General features: G+C 34.0%; 1 protein-coding gene across 5 annotated transcripts in view; it reads right to left on the reverse strand.

Moving 5' to 3' along the window:
• The window catches only part of LOC126888583 (ubiquitin-like-conjugating enzyme ATG10), a 265,785-nt gene that overhangs the window by 37,035 nt on the left and 216,211 nt on the right, over nucleotides 1–12,539 (reverse strand). For all 5 annotated transcript variants that reach the window (XM_050656966.1, XM_050656958.1, XM_050656945.1 and 2 more), the window contains one exon: nucleotides 145–244. In XM_050656966.1, the coding sequence (XP_050512923.1) occupies nucleotides 145–240 (96 nt within the window). In that variant the 5' untranslated portion in view covers nucleotides 241–244. The remainder of the gene's footprint in view (nucleotides 1–144; nucleotides 245–12,539) is intronic.

The raw sequence follows: 12,539 nt of genomic DNA on the forward strand, positions 1-12,539 counted from the left end.
TACAAGAAAAAAAAGAGAAGTGTAGTAAGAATATGTCTAATACAGATTTTTAAACCAAAAAGGAAGCGGAATCAGATGTAGCAATCAAACAATTTGTCAAAAGATGTTAGAAGTGTAGAGAACTAGCATAATTCAGTTTCTTACCTCTGGCTTTGATATCAACTTCCAACCATCACTTATATTATTAGATATTGTAACTATTGATTCAATGAAACCCTGAAACGACTCAAGTGACATCATTTTTCTGAAACAAAATAAAGAAATTCATATATTTGCAAATTAAATTTCTTTCATTAATGACAGAAATGAAAATACAATACAAGAAATCAACAGGAATAAAGTAAAACAATCTTCACAAAACGAAAAAGTACTTAATATCGATGATTTTTAAAACTAGTGTTTCAGCACCTTCTGTTGAAGTTGGAAGGAAGGGTGTAGATGAAGAGCTGTACTGAAAGAATGCTTACTTTTCTTTATCCATTATACTTCATAGTGCTCTACTATTACCTGAACTCTTAAATCATAAAGAATTTAAAAAACGTCTTTTTCTCCTTTATTTTTTTTTAATAGGCAAAGGAAAGTGTCTCTTCAACCTTCGGTATCTTCTAAAAAGCCACACCACAGTTTCTCAAGTCGCCGAATAACTCTTCGGCTTATTGGAGATTTGTCTTGAGATATTCTTATTATTCTCTTTTGGCCATTCTATTCATGTTTATTCTTTTTTGAAACCATTATTCGATTTGTTTCACTTGTGTCATATGCATTAATTTTTATGTATGTCTGAAGAGCCACCAAGAGATTCAAAATATCAATCTTGCAAAATCCTCTAGTGAGAAATTCGGGTGGAAAATGGGTCAAAAGCAATCTACAGAAGGCTAATAAATTTGCTGAATATCTTCTATCAAAAGCATTCTAGCGAAATACTTGACTGGAACAACGTCGCACAAGAAGAAGATGAAATTAAACTAATCCCTCCAAAAGAAGTGGCCAACGAATTAAAGAAAACAAATATACCAGAAAAACACCTGTATTTGATTTAATTACAGAGGAAATCGTAAAAACAATTCCTTAGAAATGCCATAGTAAAGCTGATATATCTCAAAAATGTCTCGTTAAGATTAAGATATATTCACAAGATATAGAAAACAGTTAGTAGATGTCATAATAATCCTTAAACCAGGAAAAAAATCAAATAAAATATTATCATCGCACAGACCGATTTCCTTACTACCTGTAATTTCGAAGCTATACAAGAAGTTATTGCTGAAAAGAATGAAACCTCTTATAGAAGCTAAAAATGTAATTCTATCACACCAATTTGGGTTTCGAGAAAGTCACTCAACTATGGACATGAATAGAATAGCGGTCCATAGAATACCCGATATCACAGAGATATCATTCGAAAAAGTTTGAGCCGCCATGTTTCTGTACGACTCTAATTGTAAAAATGGACTAAGGATGGGCTATGGTGTCTTTTATTTAACTTTTCTCTAGAAAAGGTTAATTAAGAATCCCAGATTAACACAAATGGCAGTATCTTTAACAAATTTGAGTTGGATGGATATGCAGATTACATCGACATAATACTCATCATAGCTAGGTCCAAAAAGTCTCTAACCCATGCATTTCCGTCGTTAAGAGCATCTACACAGAGAATGGGACTAAACATAAATGCTCAAAAGACAAAATATATATGAAGAGTACAGGGGAAAAACAAGGAATGCCACTTTTTCATGAATTTTGGCTTTTCTCGCCATGTGGTAGCAAAAACTGAGTACTATCGACTAGACTCAGGATTGTCCGCACGCCACTGGACAAAAATAAGGAATGTTCAGTTTTTTGGTGCATTATTAAATTAATAACTTAATATAGATTAATATTATATTAAGATTAGAGACCAAAAATTGCTAGAATTCTGCTAAGAAATTTTTAGATATCATAAGAATTAATTAAACCTTTATTGGTGTTTATCTCAATATGTATAAAATGTGACATTCCTTGTTTTTCCCCTGCACTCTTCATATGTGTTGTACTAGGTCACGCAACCACACACCTAGAAGAATAATAATTGACGATTTAGAATTGGATGGTGTGGAAACCTTACACAAACGTGGTCACTTACACAAAATGGCCAATGACTGGCCAATGAATAAGGTTGTGTAGAAATTTCGGGGAGCCTGACGTTGTAAAGCTCATTAAAGTAGTACTCCTTAGATGGATAGAGCATGTAATCAGGCGAGAGGAAGGTGCACCAGTCGAAAGTCTTTCATCGAAGAGGGCCGATTGGACAAAGAGCCAGAGGAAGATCGAGATCGAGAGAGGTGTCAAGACAACGAAGACGATTTAAAATCTATTGATGATGATGATGATGATGATGTTCCTGTACGTGGCGCATCTTTTCGATAAAGCATGGTACGAAAGACTCCGTGCATCTACAAGACTAAATATAAATTAAGCAAGATTTTGCCCAAAAGGTACATAGAATTATTGAAGTCATACATTTCGGATAGAGATTTTTGGGTTAAGCAAGAAGAAACCTACTTGGAACCAAAAGAAATCAATGCAGGCGTAACACAAGATAAAGTCATTGTTGAGATTCAAGAAGTCACACTCAATACATCAATGCGGTTGTCATGCTTTCCAGCTTTTTGACAACGCGGATTTGGTTAAAAGATTTAAGGCCTCCTTTGTGTTAATTAAGTAAACACTGAAAAGGAGAGTCTAGTGCAAACAACGATACACAATATTTTTATGTAATAAATGAATAAAGCTAAGGGATACTAATGAGTGTGTCTTAGTTGTAAGTTTGGACACGCGCCAACTCGTAACTTTTAATGTCAAAAATTTTCAAATCAAAATGTACACCGGCCAATTCGTAACTTTTCTATTACCTGACCTGCCAACTCGAAACGTTCTTCAGGTGAATTCGAAACCATTGATTATATCTAATACCTTAAATCTAAACCGAATGTTTCTTGGATTGCTTAAAAACATTATATTTGTATTATTTGTACCTATAAAAAATAGCAAAAATTGAAATATTTTAATAAAATAATTGAAACAATATTATAGTGTTTCATTAACACGTGTTATAAATATTATTTCCATCAAGTATAGCTCTGCACGAGCTTGGTTTTTATCAAGTAATTGTAAATTCAATATTTAGATGTCAAGCAATGATAAAATTATTTAAATCCATCTGATAATTCAAAAGCAAAAATTTTTTGCATATGTTTATTTCAAGTCTAAAAGATTATACCTGTATTTAGTTACGAATTCACCGGTAGTTGATTGGTTACCGAAAAATTACCTGAGTGCCAGAATTGCCAATTGGCCTGTAATTAGGATGGGGGATTAAAATAGTTACGAATTCACCGGGACCCGTAAGTTTTTAGTAATATTTTAGGTTAGAAAAAATTGCTCATTGATCATATTGATTGATCAGACTGTCATCAGAACAAAAACAGTATCAAAAGGAATCACTTAAAGATGGAATTACTATTATACATATACAAGATGATATTTGTATTTTAAACTTATTGTGGAAAGTAATAGTTTTAAGTATCTAGAATCGGTTATACACAGCAATGGAGATATACAGGGTGTTTCATTAACAATTGTCCATATCGTAAATGGAGAAACCTTAACACAAAATACGAAGATTTAACCAAAACACGTAAATAAAATATTCCTCCTTACCGAGATACAGAGTATTTTATTACAAATGTTCTAAAATGATTTTAGCCCATGGTTAAAGCACCTTTTCATACTTTTTGTTCAAACTTGACACACAGTTTACACATATGTTAGGGTACTTTAACTAGTCTTAAAAGATAGTTTTCCGCTGTTACCAGAGGCGTGCTGTAGGGATATAATACTTCATTTTCGTCCCCTTTTTCCCCTCACAATCTACGCCACTGTCGTAATAATCATTTCAACATGTTTTTTTGATTCCTTGTTACTTTTTACATAAATATCATCCTTTTGTCTCATTCCGATAAAGTAAGTAGTTTTCAAGTTATTTGCGTTTAAAGATAATGGATTCCATAAGTCCATGGGTAAGGCTTATTCCCTTATGTTGTGTTTAAAATGCATTATCTTATTGAATCCATTACATTAAAACGCAAATAACTTGAAAACTAATTTCTCTATCGCATTGAGACAAAGGATGAGATTTACATAAAAAGTAACGAAGAATAAAAAAAACGTGCTGAAATGCTACGACAGTGGCGTAGATTGTAAGGGGGAAAAGGGGGAAAAGGGGCGAAAAGGAAGTATATATCCCTACAGCACGCCTCTAGTAACAGCGGAAAACTATATTTTAAGACTAAAATACCCTAGCATGTTTAAGTGTCAAGTTTAAACAAAAAATATTAAAAAGTGCTTTAACCATGGGCTAAAATCATTTTAGAACATTTGTAATAAAACACTCTATATCTCCTCGGTAAGGAGACACATTTTATTTAAGTGTTTTAGGTTAAATCTTCGTATTTTGTGCTAAGGTTTTTCCAGTTACTATATGAACAATTTTTAATGAAACGCCCTGTATATTATTGAATCTAATATGTACATCATTATTTTCTTTATATTTTAATGAAAAATAAATCTGATTAGTTAACTTATTGTTTTATTTGTCTCCAAGAAAAGGTGTACTTATCCTGAGAGATTGAGCTAAGGCTGACATAAACGATGACTATCACAGTTGATTGAAATATTATTTTACAGTATTTCAGTTTTCTGTGGTAGTTTATCGTTACACTAATGGCACACAACGGCTTTACAGGTGAGACGCTATTCGTTACAAAGCTAATATGTAATACCAAAGTAAAAATTCAGACAATCGAAGATATTTACATTCACCGAAAACTGCGACCTAAAATTAGGAGCTTTAACAATTGGCCATGTTCGTCATCAGTACAAGGTGTTTCTAAATAAGTGCGACAAAATTTAAGGGGTAATTTTACATGACAAAATAATGACAGTTTGCTTTATAATCATATGTCCGCAAACGCTTCGTTTCCGAGATACGGGATGTTCAATTTTTATTTACAAACTGACGATTTATTTATTGCTTTAAAACCAGTTAAAATATGCATATCAAATTTGGTGGGTTGTAAGACGTAGTTATTGCACATTTTTTGACATACAATTAAGAATTTTATATTCAAAATTGGTGTGCATACGGGTAATATGATCGGTCATAATACCCGTTTGCGCGCTAATGGTGAATATTAAATTCTTAATTGTATGTCAAAAAATGTGCAATAATTACGTCTTAAACCCCACCAAATTTAATTTTCATATCTCAACTGGTTTTAAAGCAATAAATAAATCGTCAGTTTGTAAAAATAAATTTAACATCCCCGTATCTCGGAAACGAAGCATTTGCGGACATATGATTATAAAGCAAACTGTCATTATTTGGTCATGTAAAATTTCCCGCTCAAAAGTTTGTCGCACTTATTTAGAAACACCCTGTACTTATGACGAACGTGGCCAGTTGTTAAAGTACCTAATTTTTTTATTATCCAACATAAGCGAATGAACCTAAAAACAGAATGTTAAGAAAACCTGGGGCTATAGTTGGTTTTTAATTTCAGTATTTTATAAACCTTAGAATAGTCCAAAGGGTGATGCGACTTTGAGAAAAAAACACAGTTTGATTCATACACCCGGTATACAATGACAGTTTACCTGTCTAGCAACAATATTATTACAGCGATATTGTTAATGAATAAGGCTATATGATGGTAAAAAAATCACTTAAATTGGACAACAGCTTTAGGAAATTCGAGACATCAAAAATGACCAAATTTTCAGTTGATCGATTTTTTTGCACCCGAGTGTATTATTCTTACGAAATATTTAAATTAGTTCTGAGGAGTATTTATCTAATTAGGAATGTTCAAATAATATGGATACGATAATACGATCCTTTTTACAGGAAGTGCGGAAGGATTACGAAAAGGCTTTCGATAGGGTACAGCATGAAACGGGTCCCGGTGAATTCGTAACTATTTTAATCCCCCATCCTAATTACAGGCCAATTGGTAACTCTGACCCTCTCAGGTAATTTTTCGGTAACCGATCAACTACCGGTGAATTCGTAACTAAATAAAGGTATAATCTTTTAGACTTAAAATAAACATATGGAAAATCTCTTTGCTTTTAAATTATCAGATGGATTTAAATAATTTATCATTGCTAAACATCTAAAAAATATTAAATTTACAATTACTTGATAAAAACCAAGCTCGTGTAGAGCTATACTTGATGGAAATAATATTTTAACACGTGTTAATGAAACACTATAATATTGTTTCAATTATTTTATTAAGATATTTCAATTTTTGCTATTTTTTATAGGTACATATAGTACAAATATAATGTTTTTAAGCAAACCAAGAAACATTCGGTTTATATTTAAGGTATTAGATTTAATCAATGGTTTCGAATTCACTTGAAGAAAGTTTCGGGTTGGCAGGACAGGTAAAAAAAAGTTACGAATTGGCCGGTGTACATTTTGATTTGAAAATTGTTGTGATTAAGTTACGAGTTGGCGCGTGTCCCATGAAACACTTTTGAACTAACTAGGAACCAAAAGAATTGATGGTAGAGATCTACGAGTCATAGAAAACTTGTAATGAAATCGGAAATCAGTCATAGGAGTCGATAGAGATTTATCGACGGATGTTGCGGTGTACATAAAGAAAGAATATTTTATTTAAGTGTTTTGGGTTAAATCTTCTTATTTTGTGCTAAGGTTTCTGCAGTTACGATATGGACAATTCTTAATGAAACACCCTGTATAGAGGGAGATGCTGAAAAAATGAGAATGCTTAGATAGATGGCTAAGTGGAGTGACAAAAAAACAAAATTAAAAATGAGTATAATACAGAAGTCCTATGTATTAAATAGATAATCTGCATTGTATTTTTGCAAAAATAAATCCAGATTTCTTATTTCTGAAGAACTAATCCACTCTGTAAAGTATGGCGACTCGACGACCCCATAAAATTCCCGTTGAGTGGGTGTGCGACCTCTTAAAACGAACTCCACGTCCACGTATGACTGAATATACCGTAAACCGCTCGAAAAAACATAATCCCAATGAATCATTCGCCATCTTTATTTGTTGTAAGTGCATTTTTGTCTAGACTGTGGAGGCGTCTTGTAATGATTATTGTGAATAACGAAAATAACCTCTGACTGCATTTCACTAATTCATTACACTGCTTATTTCCTATAAAAGTGACAAGTTTATGATTGTTTTATTTAAATTAGGAATGGAATGGGTATTGTTCTTTGTTAAAAGCCATTATACGATCGCCGTTTATGTTTTATCCTTTTTTAAACAGTCCGTACTTAACAGTTGCTCTTTTTATGCCTTTTGAAAGTACAAAGCAAAATGTTCCTTCGACATATATATTTGGTTACTTTAAATTAACGAATATAAATATTTACCTGTAACATGAATATTTATCAATAACAGACTCATATCAAACAATAAATTAAACTAAAAAATTAACTTTTTCTATGATACTATGGCGGCTCAACATTTTACTACAAAAATTCATCGAAAATATGATAAATAGTAGGTATTAGTAGGGGAGCGAAGTATGCTAAATGTGCAGTCACTCGGGCGCTTTGGGGACCTATTGGGTTGTGAGGAGCAGGTCCTGAAACCAAAAAAAGTTAAGTAAAGTTTTCTATTTTAGTGGGGACTTTCCATTTTTAATTTAATTTTTTATTTCCAACAATCGTTTTTTCCGATTATAGCGCCATCTATCCATAATTTGAAAAAATGTTTCGAATAAAAGTTGCTTATTTTTACGTAAAGAATCCAAATCTGGAATAAAAATTTGGGGCTCCTAGTTAAGATTTTAAAGTAACCTCCCACCCCACCTCCGTGGGGGGTCATGTTTGGTATCATTCAATAGATTTTTGAAAAATATTGAACAAGTATTTTTTAGTTTTTCGATCTAACGTTCATTCCGCGAATTATTCGCTTTTTTTGTGAAACTTTTTAACTCACTCATTTCCTTACGCTCCGCTCAAAGCTCAAATCGTCAGATTTTTGAAATATTCACTGTTTTGCATGTCCTTGACTTACCTAGTGTTAATCTGACAATTTCGAGTATTTTTAATGATAGATTTTTTTTTCGGGCCCCCCTTAACGAACTTCCCTGTGTTAAAAGCTAATATATGGTAGAGGTACATCTGCAGGGCACCAGGTTTCTCCCCATATGATAATCTGACGCGTAGCTGCAAAAATCCCCGCTTGGGCTCCCCTACCATATCGAACAATTTATGGTCCTATCAGTGCATGAATGAAGTATGCTTCTTTTCAAGAGCATTTTTCAGTGAGTCACGAATGATAGAAAAAAAGGTAAGTCCGTGATAATATACATTTTAGTGACATGACATTTTAGTTAAATCTGACAGTTGTCACATTTTATTTGCAATTTGGCATAAAAACAAATTCTCTTTGCCTTATCCCTATGCGGGGCATAGATATAACAGAATAGATTAGGCCAGTTCGAAAAATAGCGTAACGCGGAACAGTTCGGGTCGGTGGTCTATCTATCTCTCTCTACCGGCGCTTAGCTTTCTCTCTCTAGCATATGATGGCCGTCGCCTGTGTATCACTGTCGTTCCGTTATTCCCACCTCTTGGTAGATACGCTCACACTCGCACGACAGACAAAGATAGCTAGACCACCGTACTTGATATCGGCGTTACACCTCGATGCATTGAGTGGCATATGACTAGCCTGATCTATTTTCTTTACATATCTCTGATGCGGGGTCCTAATAATACTTTATTTCCTTTTTGACAAATAAGACATTTGTATAGGATCAGTCACAGTAAATGTAAATCTAAAATTACGCTAAACCTAAGATTACAAGACAAACTCAAATAAAAAATGTAAAATTACTCATCATTCTCTTTGCCTTATCCCTATGCGGGGTCGGCTTCCCTAATTGCATTTCTCCACACAATTCTATCTTGGGTCATATCAATGTTAATCCCCTTTACCAACATGTCCTGCCTTATCGTCTCCCCCCAGGTGTTCTTAGGTCTTCCTCTCCTACTCCTTCCAGGAATCTGCACTTCAGCTATTCTTCGTATTGGGTGATTAACGTCTCGACGTTGAACATGACCAAACCATCTTAACCTATGCTCTCTCATTTTGGCATCAATTGGTGCCACACCTAGACTTCCCCTAATATACTCATTTCTAATTTTATCCTTCTTTGTCAACTCCACTCATCCATCTAAACATTCTCATTTCCGTCACATGCATTCGTTGTTCCTCTTTCTTTTTGACTACCCAACATTCAGTTCCGTACATCATGGCCGGTCTTATGGCTGATTTATAGAATTTTCCCTTCAGCTTCATTGGAATTTTTCTGTCACATAACACACCACTCGCTTCTTTCCACTTCATCCATCCAGCCCTAATTCTACTGCATGCATCTCCATCTATTTCTCCATTACTCTGTAATACCGATCTTAGGTACTTAAAACTATTGCTTTTCACAATCATTTCACTATCCAAAGATACCATTTTATTTGTAGTTAACTCCATCTTTTAATGAACATTCCAAATACTCTGTTTTTGTCCTACTAAGTTTTAAACCTTTTTCCTCCAGAGCTTGTCTCCACTGTTCCAGTTTTTGTTCTAAGTCTCTTCTACTATTTCCTATTAACACTACATCATCAGCATAGATTAGGCACCATGGAATGCTACCCTATAGTTTCGCTGTTATCTGGTCCAAAACTAATGAGAATAAATAATAGTCTAAGAGCTAGAGCCGAAAAATCATCGTCATAAGTAATATGGAGTTTGGCATGTGAAATGTGTCTATTGTATATTCATAATTATGATCCCTTTCAGGCTGACACCTCAGTGGATACAGGAAGTAGCAATAAGGGATGAAAGGGTAAAGTTAGTGTAGACTTTAAAGGTTTTCACCTCCTATTTTGTTAAACCTCCATCGATTTGCATGAAAATTGGTGACTGGTTAGAGCATACCCCAAGAAATAAAAATGATTTGATGGCAACTTGCACTTTTACCCTGGGGGTGGATACCACCCCTTCTCGGGGGTGAAAACTATTTTATTAAAAATAACCCCACAAATAGATAGAGGGACAAATTATAAGTAAAATTTGTTATATCATGTTATTTTATATAACATATTAATTAATTGTATGTTACTAAAATATTATTTTTATATTATTTCGATATTATAAATTTAGCAAAAGTGTATTCGAATATGTCAAATGTACCCCATTTGGACACCCCCAGTTTCTGGACATATTCAGCTTATATTTATAGAAAAAATTAAATTAAATATCGAAATAATATAAAAATAATATTTTACTAACATACAATTAATTAACATGTTCTTTTTATCATCCGTAACCTCACGGATATGCTCTTAAATAGACAAATCTTTGATCTTTAATAACTCAAAAAGTATTGATTTATTTTAATAACATGATATAACAAATTTTATTTAAAATTTGACCCTCTATCGATTTGTGGAGTTATTTTTAATAAAATAGTTTTCACCCGCGGGAAGGGGTGGTATTCACCAACAGGGTAAAAGTGCAAGTGGCACCAAATCAGTTTTGTTTCTTGAGGTACGCTCTAACTAGTCACCAATTTTCAAGCAAATCGATAGAGGTTTAACAAAATAGGAGGTGAAAACCTTTAATGAGTGCACTAACTTTCCCCTTTCATCCCTTATTGCTACTTCCTGTATCCACTGAGGTGTCAGCCTGAAAGGGGTCATAATTGTCAATATACAATGGACACATTTCACAGGAAAAACTCCATATTACTTATGACGATGATTTTTCGGCTCTAGCTCTCCGTCTATAAGGACTAAGCAAGGAGCCTTGGTGCTATCCTACTTTCACCTGAAATTTATCAGTCTCTCCCACACCTGTCCTAACACTAGTCGTTACTCCCTCATACATATCTCTCACAATCTTTACATATTCGCCAGGGACTCCTTTCTTATTGAGTGCCCACCACAGAATCTCTCGAGGAACTCTATCATATGCTTTCTCAAGATCAATGAATACCATATGAGCGTTGGTCTCTTTATTCCTGTATTTTTTCATCAGTTGCCTTACAATGAAAATTGCATCTGTTGTTGAGCTGCCCTGCATAAAACCAAATTGATTATCGGATATTTTGGTTTCTTCACGTATCCGTCTGTCAATTACTCTCTCCCATATTTTCATGGTGTGGCTAAGTAGTTTTATAGCCCTGTAGTTTGTACATTGTTGTATGTCTCCCTTGTTTTTGTAGACAGGTACTAATATACTGCTTCTCCATTCGTCTGGCATTTGTCCAACTTCCATAATTCTATTAAATAGACCTGCTAGCCAACTTATTCCTGTCTCTCCCAATGCTCTCCATACTTCCCCAGGAATATCATCTGGTCCGACTGCTTTTCCTTTCTTTATTGTTTGAAGTGCTTGAGCCACTTCCTCGTTTGTTATTCTGGCAACCATAGCTGTTACTGCCTCACGTTAACTCCACAGGCTGTCTGTCAAACTCTTCATTTAATAAACTGTCAAAATACTTTCTCCATCTCTTTTTGACATCCTTTTCGTGAATAAGTATTTTATTATTTTCATCTCGGATACATCTAATCTGATTAAAATCTCTTGCTTTCTTTGCTCTCTGTTTGGCTATTTTATATATCTTTGCTTCGCCTTTCCTGGTATCAAGTTGATCGTATAGGTTTGAATAAGCTTCTGCTTTAGCTTTTGCTACTGCTACTTTCGCTTCCTTTTTGGCGACCATATAGTTTTGAAGATCTATGTCCGATCTGGTTTCTTGCCGCCTTTTATATAATTTTCCCTTCTCTTTTATTTTCCCTTGTACTTCATTTGACCACCACCAAGTCTCTTTATCCTCAAACTTCTTTCCTGACGTTTTCCCAAGGATTTCAATAGCCGTCTTTCTAATAGTATTCGCCATTTTTCTCCAGATTGTGTTAGGGCTTCCTTTCATGTTCCAACATATTTTTTCTACTATTCTTTCCCTGAATATACCTTCTTTCTCATCTTTTAGCATCCACCACTTGACCCTTTGTGGTCCTCTCCGATATTTTTGTTTAGTTTCGCTTTTTACTTCGATGTCCAGAACAAGCATCTTATTATGTTGTTGGCTTACTGTCTCACTAACTATTACCTTGCAGTCCTTGCATTCACGTATGTCTTCTTTCCTTATCATGAAGTAGTCTATTTGGGATTGATGTTGTCCACTTTTTTAGGTAATAAGTTGAGTTTCTCTCTTTTTAAAGAATGTGTTACAATCGCCATATCCAATGCTGTTGCCAATTCAAGCATGTCATCTCCAGCTTCATTTCTAGTTCCAAAGCCTAATCCTCCATGTATTATTTCATATGCTGTCTAGGCTTGGCCCACATGTGCCCACATGCATAAAAACAAATCATTCGTGTTTATTGAATTTATAAAATGGTATTTTCTTTGATTTGTATAGTCTTATAAA

The sequence above is a fragment of the Diabrotica virgifera genome, chromosome 1 (genome assembly GCF_917563875.1).
Source record: "Diabrotica virgifera virgifera chromosome 1, PGI_DIABVI_V3a".
In the NCBI taxonomy this organism is placed as follows: Eukaryota; Metazoa; Arthropoda; class Insecta; order Coleoptera; family Chrysomelidae; genus Diabrotica; species Diabrotica virgifera.